The sequence below is a fragment of the Oryzias latipes genome, chromosome 5 (assembly GCF_053564925.1).
Source record: "Oryzias latipes strain Hd-rR chromosome 5, Olatipes_Hd-rR_3.1".
Lineage (NCBI taxonomy): Eukaryota > Metazoa > Chordata > Actinopteri > Beloniformes > Adrianichthyidae > Oryzias > Oryzias latipes.
The window spans coordinates 25,489,315-25,510,457 of record NC_136241.1 but is presented as its reverse complement, the minus strand read 5'-3'; the positions used below and the strand labels follow the sequence as shown (position 1 = coordinate 25,510,457).

The window sequence follows — 21,143 nt, the reverse complement described above, 5'->3', positions numbered from 1 at the left end:
TTAACGAGATAAGTTTTTTAATCACTTGAGCAAATATTTGAAAAATAGTATTTCATAATTTAAATTGTGCCAAAATAGGTAATTATCAAAGTGTATAAAGGAAAAATGCTAAATTACATGGCTACAGTACATACCAAAAGAGCTAACAAGGTAAGCTTATTTAAAAGCTGATTTTCATAATTTGTTATTTAATCAAGTAAAAAAGTTTTTTTTCGATTTGTGATAGTACATCAAGGAAAGAAATACTAAAAAACTCTAACTAGACTGGAAAAGAAAAAAGAAAAAATTTGAGCTAAGCTAACGTAACAGCTAATAAGACAATATGTTGGTAAATAGAGAAAATTAAAACAAAAGTGATGCTTTTTATGTTAATTTATGCTAAAATAGTTATTTTATAACAGTTAAAAAAAAGGCTAAATTAGATATCTAAATTTTTTAAAAGCTGACAAGCTAAGCTAAATTTACAGCTGCTAAACACAATTTGTGAATTTTTTAAAAACGTTTTTTGTTACATTTTATGCTAAAATAGTTATGTTGTGTATTGAATGAATAAAAAGTGCTAACAAAAAAAACAAAAATGCCAAAATAAATCAAATGAGGAAAGAAAAAAAGCTCTAATGGCTGTTAACAGATGTATTGTATATTGAGAAAATGTTAAAACTGATAAAATAGGCCTCTTTTTATTATATTAATTAAAATATTTAAAAAAATGTAATAACAGTTTTCAAGGTGCATCAATGAATTTAATGAAATGAAAGCTGTTTCTGCTTTTTTTTTTCTGCAACAGAAGGTGTTCAGTACTAATAAAGTGCATCATTTTTGCTCTCACAGTGCAAAAATGATTTTGGCAGCTGGAAACATTTCCCAGCTTTTTTTGATCTGTGATGCCAGGAACGAAAAGCAGCTGCAGAAAAAGCAGAGATTTTGCTGAGAAAACGCTTTCTAAACTTAAAAGCTGCTGAATGACAGAAGAGTTACAGATAGAGGCATCATGGAGAGGGGGAGGGGGGGGGGGCAGATAGAAGCGGCGCTCTCACCGGTACGCGGGGGCGGGGCTTCCCCGGGCCTCGCAGCTGAACACCACCTCCCTGCCGTTCTCCACCGTCTCCACAGGGTACACGATGCTGCCTGGCTGCTTGGTGAAGACGGGACTCTGCAGGACGCTGCTCTCTGTAGGACAACAAGGAAACACAACACGGCTTACCGAGCGACCTGTGCAGCAGGTTGGGTGCAAAAAAACAACAACAAGAAAAAAACAGCCAATTAGTCAGCAGCGGGAGCAGGTTGATGCTGCTTTAAGCCCCTCGGAGGGGCGAAGCTGCAAGCATGCAAAACATATCAATTTAAAGTGCCTGTCACAGAAGGATTCGAAGTGAGACGTGTGCCACCCGCACCTATTAAAGTGCTAATATGTTCTGTAGACTAATTTATGTAGAACAGTGATCTGGAAAACTGTTTCCGTGTTGGGCCTAGGTCTAGGCCTGGGTGTAACGACTCCATCTCCTGTTGTGAGAGCGCCTGAATGCCGTTTTTTTCCTCTGAGAAATCTATCAAAATAATGGTTTCTTTAACATCTTGATGCAAATATGCACTTGGCTCCAAAATTACCTTAATTTAGCCCCCAAAAGAAAAGCAAAACCATAAGTGAACTTTTTTTTTCTGTCATAGTTGTAAAGAAATTCAGGAAGCACTTGTCCGTTTTACAATAGAATCATAGACTAAAGCAAAATTGCAATTAGTAATGAAAAAAGGGAGTGTTGTTGAATGGACCGTAGCCACAATTCACACTCCAGAACCGTTAGATGTCATTCTTTAGGAGTTACCTGCTCTATGGCGGGGGGGGGGGAGCTACTTGTGTTGTGTGTTTGCTACAGAAATGGTAAGCCTTTAAAAAGGTGGAGGCAGCATGAAAACAGTTTTAGATCTATCATTCAAATCAAATGGAACTTTGATTATAAAAAAAACAAACTACCCCCTCTCTTCAGTTACCACATATTACACATGACAAATACTTATAAAAGTAATTCTAAAAGACATTTAAGGCTTGGCTCTGCTTTGAGGAAACCGTTTTTGGGAATCCCTTCATACCAGGAGCCAGCGCGCCATAGTGCCCACCCAGACCGGGACAGCAACGGGGTCCATCACCAGTTATAGATCTATGTGAGAACTGTGTGACCCCTCCCTCCCTCTCTCGTGTTCCAAACAGGAAGTACCTAAAAAGCCAAAATCCCATAGACTTCTCTTAAGAAATAAACGATTACATCTTTTTTTTTTAAAAAACTTCTAAGAAAAACCATTGGTGTTTTTTCAGTCTGTTCTTAATTTTTTTCTGAAGTTGAAGTTATTCAAGTTGTAAAGTGACCAATCAGATGCCTCTAGTAAAGGATGTGGTCTCACACTGAATGTTTGACAGATTTCTCTCCAAATATGTTCGTTCCTGATTGGTGAAAGTGGTCGCCATAGAAACGCAGACTCTGACAGACTCAGATCAATCAATGCTAACTAACATCGTCTGGGTCCAATGTGGCGGCAGATTTTAGTGCTATAGAGTTGCAGATCTGTGAGGTCCACTTTTGTTCTATTCAAATCAAATCAAGCTTTATTTATAAACCAATTTTAATACCGTAGGGTTTGTGTCCAAATTCCCACCCTAACCACTAACTACTTAAAAACCTCATAGTGCGGGACTATATAATGCCGTGAATTTTAAAAGCAATTCAGATGCTTCTTTTTTTCCACTTTGTGGATGAAACACCCACCACATGCTGGTTAAAAGTCAGTTTGGAGGCTAAAGATTTTTGTTTCAATCAATCAATCAATCAATCAAACTTTATTTATAAAATAGCGCTTATCATGCATTTCGTGCAGCTCGAAGCGCTTTAACATTAAAAACAAAAAACACACAACATTACAGTAAAAACCCAACCCACCCTACACCCTTCCCACTCCTCTCCATTAAAGCACATGACCCACGACAATGAATGTTGACTACCAATACAAGTTAAAATAAATAAATAAATAAATAAATAAATGAATAAATAAATAAATGAATAAATAAATAAAAAAGCAAGCAAACAAACAAACAAACAAGGCTTGTTTGATTCACATCGTCTTCTGAGTTGCAGCGGAAACACGACATTTTCCAGGAATTACATCTTTGGATCACATTATGCCGAATAAAAATGTTATGGTGGTTGAAAAGTGGAAAGAAAGAAAAAACACTTGTGAAGAAAGAAAGAGCGTTATTAGTGAAAAGAAAGGAGATGAAAGGGGAGGTGACGGCGCAAAACGTCTTTCTGGCTGTGAGGCTCGTGTTCAAACAAGTAAACAAGATTATTTACTGTAGAAATTGTAAAGAAAAAGTAGGTTTTAGTTTGAAAAACACAAGACTAATATTGCAAAAAGAAACGTTACTGTGACTTTGCTAACTTCCAATCTTGTTAGTAACACGTAATTAACAAATCACAGTCTGACACTGCTACACATTAGCCGCATTAGCGATACCTGTAACTCCCAACCCCCTTTGCTACTTGTAAAAAAAAAAAAGTGATACCGCTAAAACAATCATTACTGTGACTATGCTAACTACCAACCTTCCTAGTAACACACACACAAAAACCCAGTCCGACACTGCTACACTGTAGCTGTGTTAGCATATTCAAAATACCTTTCAATCTCAACTTAGTTTGAAACACATAAAAAAGATATAGCACAAACAAACGTTACTGTGGTTGCGCTAACTCAGAACGACGTTAGTAACAAAAAAAAACCCTCAGTCCGACACGCTACACGTTAGCTGCGTTAGCGTATTCACAATACCTGTACATCTGAACCTTGTTTGCAACACATAAAAACAGAGACTAATATGGGTAAAAGAAACGTTACTGTGACTATGGTAACTGCATAGTCACCTGCAACTCATAAACATTTTTTTAGCACTTCATGTTAAACACGTTTTTTACAATAACATCCAACCAATCATTTTGACCGAGCACTGTGTACCTCTCAAAAATATTGCTCAGTAAGCACAACCAGAATGAATCCTTATATAATGTGCTCCAGATTAAAGGCTCACTGTCCATTTTTGGTCAAAATTTTTTTCATTTTAAGTACGCCTTCTAGTGTAATAAATACAAAGGTTTGTCGTCAAACATGTAAACACCAAAAGTTATTCGATTTTTCGATGTGAATCAAAATGTGAATCTGCTGTTTGGTATTTTTATGATAAAAAGATCAATAAAAGCATTTCAATAAAAAGTGCATAAATAACTGAACCACTTATGAAATTATGATTCTCCTCCGTTTTCCCCTAAATATGTTTGGCTGGTGGAAAGTCCAGTTGGCTGGTAGCTTCAGGAATTCACCAGCCATGTTGGCCAGTGATCAAAAAGTTCATTTTGGCAGAAGTAAGAAGAAACATTTCCAAAATAAAACATGCAAGCACGCAGATCAGTCGGGTTTGCTTGCTAATTTTTGCCGGTGCTGGGCTGTGAGGAGCAGATGAGTGCAAATATCTACAGCAAAGTCTCAAGAAGTTCTTGGGGAAAGGCTTCCTAAACCTTTCTGAATTCGTTTCCTGCAAGTCAGGAGACTCACATTAGGCAACTCAAATATTGAGTAAAAATACTTGACTTTCAGAGTCCTTTAACTCCAGAGCTTTAGCTCAAGTGTTGACTTTCTTTTGGCTACCAATGCTCTTCAACCGTTTACATAATTAACATCATTCCAGAGGATTTCCGAAGTAGAGAAAATCAGTAGCGTGTTGCATAACGGTGCAAAGTAAACAGTTGAGGAGTTACGGAAGGTCAAAGAGCGTGGCGGCAGTCAGGCGGGGATGATGTCATTAAGAAATCGAGCGGTAACAGGACGGCAGCAGCCGGATCGCCGGCCGGCAGCAGCTCTTATTGGACGATGTGTAAATGTCTCCTGATCTCCTGTGCAGCAACACATTTACTGTCATTCAAGTGTGAAAAACACAATGAAATGTCCATTATTATTATTCATTATTATAAGAATTTTTTCCTGGTTTGCTGCCTGACCTTTAATGGGGCGCTATCAGTGACCAAAATTACTTCATGTGACCAGTTCACTTCAACATCGTCCAGCACAGTAACTACAGAGCTGACTATGTCATCAGCTGTTGTTGTGTCCATCAACTCCAGAAACTCCACCGTGACGGTCTTTTAACACCTCTAATAAATATGCACAGCTGTACATATATGTGATGTTGGTGCTTTCATCAATAGTGACTGAAAATACAATAAATGACTGGATTCCTTCATATGGCTGCCCATGTTTCCTCAGAGATGTTGTGTCTGGGGTCGTAATTCTTGACAGACTCATGTTTAAAGTCGAATGCTTTTTGGGAACGAGACTTCTGCAGCCTTCAGCATTTTTCAGCATCCATCAGAAAATGAATTTGATTTTTGCTCCAACTTGTTTGCAATAAAGTAGCTAGCTTTCACTGCTCCATCACTGACGTCACGGCTGCAGTAAATCCAGATGGTTATTTATCGGTCCAGCTAATAGTTGCTAAATCTTCTTTTTTCTTAACTGCAAATGGTGAAACTTTTCTTTATGGTGAGTCTCATTGAGGAGCTGAATGTTATATTCTTTCAGCACTGCAACCTGTTGATGACATACTAAGCATGCATCTTTGCATTTAGCTCCATGAACAAATACAACACTTTCCATTTTCCTGGAAAGCTCAGGACTTCACTTCAACCATTTTTTTTTTTGACAACATTTTGGTCATTAGGGTGTCACTACTGATCATTCTAATAGCAACAAAACAATGGTGAGGCTCACAGGGAACTAAACTACTGGCTACACAGACACAGAGCTGTTAGGTATCGCTTTTGGCACATGCAGTTATGTTGTTTCACCTGTTTAGCTTTTCCTTTTCTCCCCTAGTGGCGAAATTGCGCATTTCGGTAATTTCTTTAAAAAATCATGACTGGCCACAGGAATGGACTAGAAACTTGCTTTCTTTTTTAAACATCCTTGTTATTTTTACTCTTCATGTGTGGGCCGGACTAAACCACCTGGCGGGCCGTATGTTTGACACCCCTGATTTAGCCTATGGTGTTCACACTAGGCATGCAGGGAGGGGCTTCTTCTTTTTCTACCGTTTACTTTTCTAGTAGTTAACTGTTAAAGTCAGAAACTAGTAGTTACAGTTGGAAGAAGCTTTTTTGAAGCAGTGCAAATCTCACAAATCTTGCTCCAGGCGTTTTCTTTCACAGCTCTAGTCGTTTATGAAAGACTTGGTGTTGTATAACCCCGGTCGGCCACAAACCACAATAAATAAAATTATAATTTTATTTGGAAAAAAGTCAATGGAAGACATTTTTTTGTTATTCTGAGATCAGCAGAAAAACAATAGTTTGTTGGAGATGTGAACCAAAAAGGTAAATACAGGACGGTCACTGATTCATCAACCAATTATATGCTACCTCTTACTACATGTCAACCCAAACCACGAATAAACTGGTTATAAAAACGACGCAGGAAACCCGACGCTCTGAGCTTATTGCAGTTCGCTTGCTTCCAACAACAGAGAGAAAAGGCGCTTCTGTTTGTTTTAACGAGAAAACGTACTGTAAGTGCAAAGATCCTCTACAGTGACAGACATCAGACTCTAACATCATCTGCAGAGTCTAACATAGACCCACTTTTTAAATTTACCGGTTGTAGATTGGACACATCCAGCCATCGTCTAAATTTCAGGGTGTCTGGGATGCTGGAGCCTATCCCAGCCACTGTTGGGTGGGGATGTGTACCAAAATATTCTAACTTTAGCAGGCCTTTCCCAAGAACCTTCATTTTATCTTTCCGCTGTCTGTGTGCGGGCTCATACAAGAACGGGTGGGGCCGTAGGGTGGGCGGAGCTCAAGTCAATATGCCAAAGGTGAAGCGAGCAAAAGTTTGGCTTAACTTCACATCAAATCAAAAGAATCCAAATCAGTGACCTGATGGATAAAAGGGATGTGTACAATGCTCCGAAAAAAGGGCGTCGTCATGATGATTCGAGGTGAAATCCATGTTTGTTTTCAGCGTGTGATGAAGGCACATACGAGCGCTTTCTTTCCCCCTGTGACGCTGCTTCGTTCGTCCCACTTAAATGTTGTGGGGGGGAAATAGTTTTTTGTTTTTTTTCATTTTTGAAGCACCGGTTTGAGCACTATGTATGCACCGGAACCGATATCAAAGTACCAGTTGGGTAAAATTTGGTCAAATCCAAACAGTACCCATCAGGCGAAGGCGGGATACATTCTGGACAGGCCCCCAGTCTGTCAGAGGGCCCCAAAACCGAGCAACTTGTGATTCCAAAATGCTTTTTTTTCCCATTCAATGTAACGAGCTATAATTTTAGGAAAATAGTTGCTTCCTCGTGCTAATGAGCTATTCAGTTGTTTTTATTAAAAAAAAAACAGAATACATTTGCATAACTGGCTGTTTTTATGTTTTGTTATGCAAACTGAGGACAATATTCTTGTTCTCATTAGAAATCAAGTTTTACAAGAAATAATTAAACAAACCTTCAGCTGTAAATTAAAAATAAATAAATACATAAAAAGCTGCTCTCGCCACAGCTGACAAGTCCTGGAATAATCTGCTCGTGTAAGTTAATAAAAGAACAGGCGCGCCGCCATTGTTCAGAGTTGTTTCAAATATGACTAATGTCTTTATTTCCCATGAATCACTGCTGGTTCTTCGAAGAGTTCTGCAGAGGAGTCTGCATGCTGCATATTGAGGTTGTTTATTTTGTTTCACATTCAATCCATCAATTCTCTAGTAAACATCAGCAAATAAAGCCTCTTTCTGGGACAAACATTCATCTCAGTCCAGTTCTGTGGTTCTGTTTCGTTTTTGTTCTTTCATTGGCAGCAAACGTGGAAGAGCTGTGATATTAAACAGACAATAATACAAATCTGACCAAAGCAGCTCTGAAGTGGGGTAAGGGGAACTGGTTTGATAATGTCCAGCTGTTTACCATCTGACGAGATGTGTGAACCGCTCCTGTAACCTTTGTGCTATCCTAGGTACTTTAACATTGGGAGTTGGGTCATCTAGACCCACTAGACAGTGTGCTGAACCTTTTTTCTTCAATGATTTGTGATCTTCACTCGTGTCCATGGATTACATGAAATCTTTCCACCTTTATCCACCTTTGTCATGGTAGGGAGAACACGTCAATGTAAGGGTGGGGTCATCTAAGATAGCACAAGGGGTAAAAGAGGCTTTCGTCATTTTCTCTACTTAGAGGGATAATGTGTTTGTGGGGCGCTGTGAAAGTCGGACGATTCTCTTTCACCAATGCAGAAGAACCTTCTGCCGGTCTCCCAGAGGAGAGCGCAGACCGCCGCCGTGCCTCTTCATCACTGTTCTTCATCGATGCTTCATCACTGCTATCGAACTGATTCGTCTCCTGGCTGAAACTGTCAGAGGTTCTGGAAGCTTACACTAGAATATTTAGTTTGGGACCATCTTTACTTTTCTCTCCATCTGTTGTATCGATTCCTTTCACCGAGAGCATTCATTCAGCATTTTTGCTTCAGGTCCATTAACTCCTGTGTGTTCATTTAAATGCAATGTTTTGAAACGCTATAAATTGCGGTTAAGCATCCTTCCACTCATGCGGTAATATAGAGTTGCTCCCTAATTTAGGTCTCGTTTTGTCTTTGCTCTCTATTATCAATAAAGTTTGACCTTTGAATAACCACAAAAATAGAAAATATTGTTGGTGAGATTGGAAAAGTTTGTAGTAATTGCAAGGAAAAAAAAACACCAATTCTAGAAGATTTAATAATATTATTTTAGCTTTTTTCTTCTCATGAATAAAGTAAAATTTGAAAATGAGAAATAAATAAGTAAAAGCTAAAAAAAAACAAGTTAAATGATTGGGAATAATGTTTCAAAAATAGCTCAATATCTGCTTAATTGCTGTCTTAGAAATAGATAAGTGTAAAAAAAGTTGAATTCAATGCAAATGCTAAATGAACAGAAAAATAGAGACCGCTAATATAAAAAAAATAAAGTAAAAACTCCTAATAAGATGCTACAGTATACTTAGCTCAACACTGTTCAATTGTATATGTTAAACATTAAAACTAAACATTATCCTATTAAAAGTACAAGTTCAATAAGCTCAATTATACATAAAAACAATAATAAATATTCATTAAAAGTAAATGTAAAATAAACTGCAAAAAGACAAAAACTGAAACTGAAAAAAACAAACTATAAAGCAGGTAATAAGATTAATTATGCAAAAAAAAATTTAAAAAAAATATGGTATAAAAAAGTAAATAAACTTTAACAGACTAGCTCAAAAATACTAGAAGAAAAAAAAGCCCCCCCCCCCAAATAAATGAATAAACGAAGCCTTTTTTCCACAGCATTATGGAAAACAAGAATAAATGCAGTGAGGTGGTCCTGCAGGAAGAAAATGCAATTAAAGAAACTCCTGACTCATGTTTGCTGCATAATTCCTTTAAGTGTTGTTTGTGATTCAAAACACAGAAAACCAAGAAATAATTGCTTTTAAAAAAGACCTTTTGTTTGCTCTGCTGGCCACTGCTGCTCCCCAGGCAACATCAAAACACGTCCCAAATTTACTGCTGAAGAGAACAGCGTGGCGGTAAAACGCCGTCATGAGAAAGCTTTAAGGCTAAAGTTTCCAGAGAAATACTCTGCTTTTTCAGCCTGAGCCGCTTTGCACAGAGAGACGTACAATAGAAATGGAATTCTCCATATAAAGCTTCGTTGACCTCGCCAACGCACGCTTAAGAGGCCACGCCTTCTGCGTTCAAAACCTGTGCTCACGCGTCACCACGAAGGATTTTATGTCCGTTTTGGGGCTCGTCGAACAGAACAGACGGACTTATCTGACTCTTGCTTAATGTGCGCCATTATATAAATTCAAAACTAGAGCCTTTCCGGAGGGACTGCACTTTATAACAATGTGGAAAATATGGTAGTCGTTTCAAAAAATGAACAAAATATTACCATAAAGTTCTGAATATCAGCAAAACCTTTCCCGCCAAAAGTGTTTTTGAAATTTCACGGAGGCAGCCATTTTAAAATGAGCAGGAAAAGCCCTTCTACTGCCCCTAGTGGAATTATAATGCACTACAGGACAGAAAACATGGAACAAGTTATGTTTAATGGGTCTTTAAGGAAAGTTGTGGTCAGGATAATGAGATAGGGGCTTCAGAAATGTTTGTAACGGATAAAAGCCGACGATAAACAGGGATATTCAGACACAGAGAGCAAAACAAAAGTGATTTATCAGAACAAACACTAAGTTGACTGTAAAGAAATTCCTTTTTTCCTCCTCTTTTGTTTTAGGATAAGCCTCTCCAGTAAACTAGTATTGTTCTCTGGAAAAGAAAAAGAGCAATCCTCACAGGGGCAGCACTAGAAATGACTTTCTTCTGCAGGCTCCATGAGTGTGAGGCTGCATAACAAAATAAGATCTTAACTTCCAGCTTATATGCGCACTCTTTGCCGCCACACAGGCTAGTGCAAGGTGATTTTGACTGATTCGACTCCCAGAGTCCATGAATAAAACATGTATTGATATGCAATGCCGAACGCCAAGTGTCGACGAAGCAAAACAAAAGGGGAAAACAGAGATGTCGGGGCGGTACGGAGACCAAAAGGGAGCCTTCTTGAATCATTCGCTGAATCCCTAACTGTGCCAATTAGCAGGGGCTTGGCACCGAGACCCCCCTCCCCCTCCTTCATCTGGACGTAATTACTCCTCCCAAGGAGGAGCAGGTGACTACCTGAAGACGCCTGCCTCACACCAACCTGACAGGCACCTCGGCTTTTGCTGAGCTCACTAAATGCTGTCATCAGGAAGACCTAATGAGAAAGCTTTATTAGGCCGCAGATGAAAATGCAGGAAATTTGAGAGAATTAAATCACACGATACGAGGAGCACTGAGGTCGGCGTGAGCGGGATCCCTTATCTCTTGCTTCAGTAGTCCTGATCAAAGCGCTTTTTTATGAACAACCCTCTGTTAATCAGCTGGTAACGAAGAAAGGACAGCTGGGGATGGTTCACAGGCGTTCACCGGGGCGACCAAGGCTCAGACGCTCGCCAGTCCACTGCCCAGAACCAAACTTATCCGGCGAACAGACAGAGGTCAATGTTCATCGGTGCGAAGCGGCCTGAGGAGATGGGAGCGGCACCACTTTGACATGCGAGGCCATCTGACATGAACATCAGCCTCAGAAATGCCCTTCACGGGCGGTGACTGATTATGGGGGCATGGTGGGAGGGGGCTTCTCTCTGGGTGGCCGTTACTGCGGCATCAAGGAGGGCTGCTGTTCTAACAGATGTGCTAGATCGTTTAGCCAGCCAACAATTTAAAGGCTCATAAACAGATCCGTCATAATTACTATGTATCATTTCTTAAAATCAGGGGGGAAACATTTTTTTGGCATGTGAGCTGCTTTCGCAATGATCAGATCCATAAGATCTACCAATGTAATTAAATATACATGATAAAATTATCATTTAAAGTGTTTCAAATGTATGTATGTAAATGCACACATGTATGAAAAACAGATTTGAAAGTCAATCAGACAAATTAAATTGATACATTTCGATAAATCTATGTGAATCTGTTCAGCATTTCCCTGTAGGGCTCGCCACAGCGAATCAGCTAGCACTAATAGGTGGTTTGGCAGAGATTTGTACGCCGGATGCCCTTCCTGACACAACCTTGTTCTTCATCTGCGCTGGGGACCGGCACAGGGAGAGCCAGACTTGCGCCCCCTTGCGGCTACATAGTTCAGCAGTACAGGGTAGAGCCCTGCGCGGGACTATTTTCTTCATCCCGCTCCCGCCCGCGCCCGCTGAATTTTTTGACCAATCCCGCCCGCTCCCGCAACGTATGCGTTACACTCCCGCCCGCTCCCGCAATATGTATGTCCACTCCCGCCCGCACCCGCAAAACTCATAGAATTTAGTCCCGCAAAGTAATAGAGATGCATTGATTTTGTAATGTCTCCCGTCCCGCAGGAAAAAAACACGTATTTGTATTGATATTACTAAAGAGATTCATGTCCCTCCTCCAGCCTCATCTTTTGATGCATTCCTCTTTTGTGTAATGTGCAACTTAATTATTAAATATATTTTCACAAATCCTGTTCGGTTAAAAGTGTGCGTGTGTGCGCGCGCAGACAGACGGCCTGAAGCGCGCTCTTAGTAAGAGGCGGGGCGGGGCGCACCCCCAACATCAGGTTAGATGACAGAGGCCATTGTGCGTCTCTACCTGGTGCCTTCACGGAGCTTCAGTACATAAGAATCCGGCAGCTGCCCAGCCTAACGTAGTCCGCTAATATATATTCATCAGATATTCATGGCAGCACTGATCCCGCGGGGTTTATTTTTTGCCGCCCGCTCCCGCCCGCAGCACAATCCAAACCGCCCAATCCCGCGAGATTTGGGTTGGGTCCCGCGGGACCCGGCGGGACCCGATCCCAATGCAGCCCTCTAGTACAGGGAGGGGTCTTGTCTAAGGACCCACACTGGATGAAGCTCAACCCGCCCCCTGGTTTCCTGCGCCCCAGTCCTACACGCTGAGCCTTCCAGCCTCTGAATATATGAGAATACAAGATTTATTCCTACAACAGCTTGTTGAATTGAACACACATGTTCATAGTTGTTATGTCGTTTTGTTCGATGTTCTTCTTAAGTAACTTTTTGAAAGTCTGATGCTGAAGAAAAATGTCATGTCTGCTAGCGGAGCATGGCGCTCAATTGAGTGGGAACAAGCACACACTGCCTGATTTTTGGAAATCGTACGGTAGCAGCGCGGGCCCTCGATGTCTGCTGCTGACATGGGCCAGGCGATGACAAGACGTCAATCTGGCGATCTCGGCCACCGTGGGTCCAGCATATAAATGGGTAGACGGGATTGATGCTGCACAAAACTCACCAGGGCGTTAATAGCGCCACAGCGACTCAGACACCTGCGTCTTGACGAATTGTGGTTGATGCTGAGAAGAATATGAAGAAGACAGAACCTTGTGCTTGAGGCCATGGTTGTAGCACAGTAGGTAGTTGCTTCTCAGTAGCCGGGGGGTACCGGTGACAATTGATATGGACGGCTGCCATCCGGAGACATTTACACAGACCTGCTGCCAGCCAGCGATCGGGCTGCCACCAACTTGTGAATGCCAGATGTTGTAATGACGCGACTGCCACCACCTACATTCATGACCACGCCAACGATTTCTCAAAAATAAGTAAAGAAATAAATCAACCGGCGACACCTAATCTTGAAGATTCTACCTTCCTTCAGGCGTAGCAGTTGTACTTGTGACCGCAGCATAAGCCGCATCATTGTTTCAGCCGCAGGGTTCAAGTTGTGTGAAAAAAGTAGTGGCTTATAGCTCCGGAAATTACGATTGATTGTTTTATGAAGCTAAATAACTATCAATGTGTTACGTTAGTGAAGCGTGCTTATGTTCATTTTTATTAATATTATGATTTGCCATAAAGGTGGAATGTTCGTTATTGTTTGTGTATTTTATTAAAAAAACTTCTTCCAAAAGTGCGATTTATATAGAATTTTTATCATCTTTACTCGCCCAGGAAGCAGGTTAGTGTAGAACCGCCACTGACAGCAGAGCATGAAATACGATAGTTGTTGCTTTCTGTTTTTGTAATAAAACGCCTCATCTGTTACTATCAAAGTGTCTTTGTGTACTCTCACTGTGTAGTTTTTAACCCTTGTGCTTTCTTAGATGACCCCACCCTTACATTGTCATGTTCTCCCAACCATTACAAAGGTAGATAAAGGTGAAGAGGATTTCATGTAATTCATGGATACCAGTGAGGTTCACAAATCATTGAAGAAAAAAGGTTCAGCGCACTGTCTACATAGACATAGACAGTACATAGAAAATGTTATGTACTAATAGCTCATAATACCATGTTTACTAAACAGTATTTTAAGTCTCAAAATACTATATCTATCTATCTATCTATTTATATCTATATATATCTATATATATATATATAGATATATATACCGTATTTTCCGGAGTATAAGTCGCTCCGGAGTATAAGTCGCACCAGCCCAAAAATGCATTATAAAGTAGAAAAAAACACAGATAAGTCGCATTTTGACGGGAAATTTATTTGACAAAATCTGAGACCAAGAACTAATAACTTGCACAACCTCATATGACACAATCATAGCAGACTGTTTATCTCATAATTTTACAGTAATTCTTTCTCATACTTATTTATTGATTTATTGACTTATTTATTTATTCCTTTCATGAAGCATCATTGGCCAACTAATACTCTGTTTTCATCCTGTATTTGTAGAAACAGTTGTCATTTTTATTGCATTTCTGAATCTATGAAATCATTGGAAAATAGAATATTATGTTGTTAGCCTTCAAGATCTTACTGTAAAAAAAAGTTTGCTGATTCTCTGAGTCACTTAACATACTCTTAACACTTAACATACCTCATACATCAAATTGACCCAGGAACCACACCTCTGTTCCTCACAAATGAACATAACAGGAGGGTTAACAATGTATTTATTTCAATTTAGTTCTAATATAAGTCGCTGCTGAGTACAAGTCGCACCCCTTGCCAAACTATGAAAAAAGGGGCGACTTATAGTCCGGAAAATACATATATATATATATATATATATATAGGAAGATCTTTAAGACATTGTCTAAAAAGTAGCTCACATGGCAAAAAAGTGGCACCCCTGCACTAGAGTGACTTATAGTCTTTTAGCTTAAATCACAAAGGGGGTTTGTTCAAATATACACCTGGTGTGTCAAAAAATTCATAACACCCTGTTGTTAAAGTAAAATATGTCCAACACAAGAGGCTTTTAGCTCTCATCTGTTTGCTCAGCTGATGGATATGACAAAAAAAAAAGAGCGACTTATTGTCCAAAAAAATACGGTATTTCATTTGGCTTTGAAACGGTTGGTTCCAATTTGCCAGAGAGCTCCTGCACAATAACTCACAGTGTTTGCCAGAGTGAGCAGGAGCACAGCCACCAATAACCCTTTCATCAAGACAGGATTACAATGCCAGATCAATGAGCATGGAAATGAGAAACACAACCACGGGGCTTCATTAGCCGACACGGAGGAGGCAGCAAGTGCCTCCTCTAAAAGCACCCCCCCATTCATGTCAGTTTCTCAATTAAAATGTAATCCCAGCGAGTTGGAGGAGTTCACGTTTCTTCCCTCAGTTTTTATCCACCTTTGTGATATTTTTAGGGATTTGGTTTGGCTTGAGATGACGTTTTTACAACTGACTTAGCTGAACGGAGCTTTTGGCACAGAGACGAAAAGTAAACAGGATAATTCTGCAAAACCGGCAAAAAGAAGACTTCCTTGTTATTCAAGAACCCTGTTATCAGGAATTTGAGGCAGATAGAGTCAGTTGAATTCATTACTTTCAAAGCATGTTTTCAAGCAGAGACGACGAGCCTCTGTTCACTCCCGACCCTACGCCGGCGCACGAGGGGAAACAAGGCACCTGCTGCCGAACCTGCACAGTCTCCGGTGTGATATCAGATCAGATAAAGATTATCCTTTTGATAAATCCTATAAATCGCTGTACAAAAAATAAAAAAACGTAGCCCCAGAATTTACAGCCGTGAATGTGCTCCTTTGTAATTCAACTGTCAGCCCAAAAGGAGCGACATTATTGCAGCACGCCCCAGCAAAAATTGCCATAACACTTCCACTGGGATCCCCTTTAATGAAATGTCATAATTAGGCCTGCAAGTCATCAATCAATCCTTTCAGATAACTGGGTATTAACTGAACCCATTAGCATCTCTGGAAATCTTCTGAAGCAGGCGATTACGCGTGGTGATCAGTCTGGATTATTATGCACATCGCAGAAATGTCGATTTTACACAATAGATCCGATTCTGTATGTTTATTTTAATTTAACACCTCTTTTTTTTGCAGTAATAGCGGTGATTTTAAAAATTGGAATTTTCCATTACCCACTGCTGATGGAAATGCAAAATACAAAAAGCAGCATGCACAGTAAAAGATGTGATAAAGAAGCTGAGTAAAGTTAAAAGTAGCGAAATATTTTGTACAAAATAACCTACTATTTTTTTTTTAAGTTTTCATGCTACGAAACTCACTTTAATAGCTCACGATGCAAGGCAGTTTAAATAAACATCCCAATGAAAAAAACCTAATTTAGTGGTTAAATGCTAAAAAAAAGTAATAGGGTTTAACAAATATATTTGTTAAACCCTATTAAATATTTACAATGCTAACCGATCGATTGAAAATGGTTTGTTAATAGCATTAGCCTCTTTTAGCTAGCTGCTTATGTGGCTTAAAGACCCACTCTGATCATTTTTGATCGGTTGTAAAATCGTCCCCAGTACCGTTAGTTTTAATTCTGATCATGTTGTTTTTAGCCAAAATCAATACACAGGTGTCCCGCCTGATTTTTGGGCAGGACCGGTGATCCAGACAGAACAACCCCATCTTACCTTCCCTTCGATGTTGCCGAGAGCAAAATAGTTTCAATGTCACAAATACGATCCTTTACTAACTGCATTGTTTTGTCTGCTCCTGATTCACAATGATTAAACCCTTCTATTGTGTTTGGGTCAAAACTGACCCATTTTCATGCTTGAAAAGTTAAAATAAAAGAAAAATTCACAAATGATCCGAATCATCTTAATAATGTCACAAGGAAATGTTAAAAGACAAACAAAGTATACAGTTTTCAACGGAGTGCTACGTGCTAATTTAGAAAACGTAAATCTCAAATTACTTATTTAAGCATAATTATGAAATATTTGAATAACAATGCTTAGAACATATTAACAACACTGATATGCTAATAGCTTTAGCGTCTTTTAGCTAGGTGCCAATGTAGCCTAAAAATGTATATTAAGATCCCTAAATAAAAATAAAACTAGGAAAAAGTCCTAAAATTGGCTTAGTAAGCCAAACCTCTGTTACCATGCTAAAATGTTGACTAATAAAAGCTAATTTTGAGCAACACAAAACCAACAAAAACAATAAGCATTTTCTTTTTGTCTTTTCAGAGATTTAACTTTTATATTTTTATTCATATACATATTTTTGTGTGACATTGGTATAATGTCAAATACCTGAATAAGGTATCCAAAGCCATAAAAAAGCGAACAGGAGCATTGTAAATGAGAAAAAAAAAGAATCAAATCTATTTCCCGCACATTTATCTGAAAAATGTCATACAAATGTTAGAAATAGTAAAACATTTTTAAAGAGCTGAGCAATAATCCAAAAGTAGGCTCTCAAACCTCAGAAGTATATGCCACATAAATTAGCATTTTTATAGACTTTTTAAAATTAAGCCATAAGTAAAAAATACTGAAAAGTCCTGAGACATGTATGAAAATATGGTAAAAAGTAAAAAAAAAAATCTAGAAAATCATGTAAAATAAAAATATTTAATTAATAATTCATGCTTATAGTTTCATGAGTTAGCTAGCTAATAAAGTGCTATTTTTAAGACACACTGAAAATTGTGTTTGTGGTGTTCATGCCTTTAAGATTAAACAATATCAATGTATATGATGAGATACTACTCTTGGTATATGATGAGATACTACTCTTGGCACACTAAAGAACCAATTTTGTATGAAATATGAGGTTTTTTTACAGCTCATTTTCCTACCCAGAAGTCAGATCGCTTCAACGGCTGGGTAGCTCGGTTGGTAAGGTAGAAAGCTGCCACGGAGGAATCCAGGTACTGCATTGTAAACAATGGTACAGGGGGCAATTACCATATCAATGGCGAGCAATTAATATCAGGGGTCCTTGGGCAAGACCCTTAACGCTACTGCCTCCCGGTTCAGCTGCAGCTCACCGCTCCCCAAGGGGATGGGTCAAATGCGGAGAATTTCCCATTGTGGGATAAATAGAGTATAATAAAATAAAATAAAAATTAAAAAGTAAGATGCTTCGGTCTCTAAAGTTCCGTCTTTTGCACAGAGTGGGTGCCGCCCAGTCTAGGCAGCGTGTCTGTTTTTCACCCACAAAAACAAACAACCTCCAAACTTCCGCAAAGATAGATGTGAATATTGTGCAGTGAAATAATTTTGCTCCGTCAGGTTTACGGAGAAAGTGGGTGTGTTTGTGTTAGCCTGTTTGTGTTAGGCTGGCAGTGCAGACTCTTCCTGGTAGGGGCTGTTCCTCACTTTGTGATGTCACAATGTGAGAACCCACTTGTTTTCGTAGATTGGGAGGGGCTGGTGCTCAGATCGCAGGTTTTTAAAGGAATATTCAGAAATGCGTGAACGGATCAAAATACCGCTTTAGGGGTGTTTCTCGTGAAGAGTAAACATAATACACTTAAACACTCAATAAATTGATTTTGCATGGTATAAGCCCTTTAACATGGTCTTGGGGAATTTTTCTGATGGAGGACAGAAGAAAATTAAGCTCAAAATAGCATTTCTGAGCCCTTATTTAATCAATTCGTTGAAGCAAAGTTAAAAAAATATGTATTTGTGATGTAGAAAATGGGCTGGGCGGGGCACAAGCTCCATGCTCCGCTCTATTCTGATATTTTAAATGGAAAAGGCATTCTAAAGCAATATTTATTAGCAAAATTAAGCAATTCACATATACAATAAAGTATATCGATCTATATTTAAACTAAAGCTATACATTTTCAACACTCAAAAACGTCACTGATCTACAATCTAGAATAGCTTTTATTGTGTTCTGTTATAAAATCCAAGGACTTCATTAAACAGAAGCGCCATAAAGAGCAGGATTAGCAGTTATTTTTTAACAGATTGATGCCTTCTCGGTTGTTCTAATCAATGCAGCACGTTCCAAGGTGCTTCTTTACAGCGATATTTTTTCCAAAATAAATTAAACCATAAATCTGAACAAACGAAATCTTAAACAACCTTCATGACATGGCCGACGGTAATAGCTGTGTACTGCTGTTTGAAAATGTGAGCGCAGCAGCAGGTTTCTTGTTTGTGTAGCACAACAGGAATCGTCTAAAGGGCGGCTTTAACCTTGTTTTTTAATGTCAGCGTTCTCCTTTTGCCATGACTTCAGCAACTCGTCCGATTTGCCTCCGTGAACTGATGGTGCAAGGCAAGAACACGCTGTGTCCCGCTCAGGGCAGGGCTCTGACTTGCTCCGTGCATCCAGACTTGGGCTGACACGTGGCTAAATGGCTGCACAGCTCCTCCAGCCATGTGTCCATCTCAGCGTTAGCACTCCCCGAGCCTGCGACTCAAGCTGTTAGCCAGCTTGCTAAGCATTTTTAAAGGAAGACTTGCATCTGCTGACAAGTTTGACCCGATGACAGAGACGTGAATGACAATCAGGGACCTCATTTTTGGGTGATCTAGATTAAATTCTTTTTTAAAATATTAAACACTTCCAATTGTGTCTCTGCATTCATCACATCCGAATATTGGCAGAAACATTTTCCCGCATCAAAAATATATCAGTGATTATGTCAAATTTATTTCACTTTACAAGCATCCTCCAAAGGTCATGATATTTATATTTATAATAGAAAAGGTCATGTTGTAACTGCTTAGAGGAGATGTTTTTCCTAATTCCAAAATGATGAAAAACATGTTTTGTAAATCGTGTTGGATAAAAGCAAATGACCTGAAGATGCCGAGACAAAAACTAACATCACACGGTAGATCGTGATTATGTGAGATTTTAACGGAGACGGAAATAAACAGTGACCGTGAAATCTTAGCAAATAAGTGAGACGTTGTGACTGACTGGATTTGATAAACAGTAGTATAAAATCAAAACGCAAACTGGGAAATTAAAACAAACGCATTTCTATTGTATTCTTTATCTATTTTTTCCCCACAATAGAATGCATATTGGTCCTTTCAGAACATCTGGAAAAAGATATTTTCTGCACAAAGAAACATGCCCGTAGCTGCATGATTTATCTTTATAATGCCTCATTATGCTGAAAAGAAGAGTTTTCTTGTTAAACATTACTCATAGGACATCTAAAGAGAAACCAAGCAGTGCGGAATAATTCTAATAATGCTTATAATACTGCTTTTATTTGACAATTAAAGCAAAAACTGAATTCTAAGGTTTATCTCCGTAATTTATATTTAAGATAGCACTGGAAAAGTGCCTTGTAATATACATATTAGGTTAACATTCTTTTTTTAACCCTTGTGCTATCCTAGGCACTTTACCTTTGGGAGTTAGACAGTGCTCTGAACCTTTTTTCTTTAATGTTTCGTGATCTTCACTGGTGTCCATGGATTACATGAAATCTTTCCACCTTTATCCACCTTTGTCATGGTAGGGAGAACACATCAATGTAAGGGGGGGGGGGGGGGGTCATCTAAGATAGCACAAGGGTTAAATCTACAACCCCTTAGTAGAAAACAACTGAAGTTTCTGGGTCTTTTGCCACTTCCATTGTGTGTTTCTTTTGTTGAAATCTTCAGACTTTGGCAAACTGACAGGCTGGAGTTTTAAATCGGAAGATATCATTTTTCCGTTCATGCTTCAGCTCCTTTGGTCCATCAAAAAAAAAAAAAAAATCAGTTTCCACTCTGACAAGTGACAGTTTAAAGAAGAAACCTTTCATCCGCTCACAAGTTATATAGGGTGGCTCTGTATAAATTAAGCTCAAAAAGTGTTGAAAGTGAGTCCACCTCATCAACTTTCCTCACAAACTCCTCCATAACATCCACACACGGCACAACAACCCGTTTGACCGTCTTCTAAGGAAGTGCCCTGCGTGCGATGCAGAGACGAGCAAAACACAAAGAAAATATAGAAGCGGCTTTCCGCCGAGCTGAGACGTTAACAGATCTTCAATCGGAAGAGTGTGTTGAGGTGATAGGATCACGCTCCCCTGCGTCAATTAGAATATATAGTCGTGTCACAGAACATGAGCTGCTCACTGAGCCACGTGGAATCATCCCCCGGCGTCGGCGGGGCGGGCGGGCTCTATGTGTTTTAACTGCCAAGCCTCATTTCATCTGGCGCTGCAGAGCCGAATTCAAACCCGACGACGTAATGAAGTCGTTTTTGTCCAAACGTACTTTCTCAATTTAATGTTTTCATTAATTGTAAACAAAACCCATTTT

General features: G+C 39.3%; 1 protein-coding gene across 4 annotated transcripts in view; it reads right to left on the bottom strand.

Annotated features, from left to right (window-relative positions):
• cntn4 (contactin 4) overlaps positions 1–21,143 on the bottom strand; it is a 277,378-nt gene that overhangs the window by 147,679 nt on the left and 108,556 nt on the right. For all 4 annotated transcript variants that reach the window (XM_078947538.1, XM_078947537.1, XM_023955100.2 and 1 more), the window contains one exon: positions 1,038–1,170. In XM_078947538.1, the coding sequence (XP_078803664.1) occupies positions 1,038–1,170 (133 nt within the window). The remainder of the gene's footprint in view (positions 1–1,037; positions 1,171–21,143) is intronic.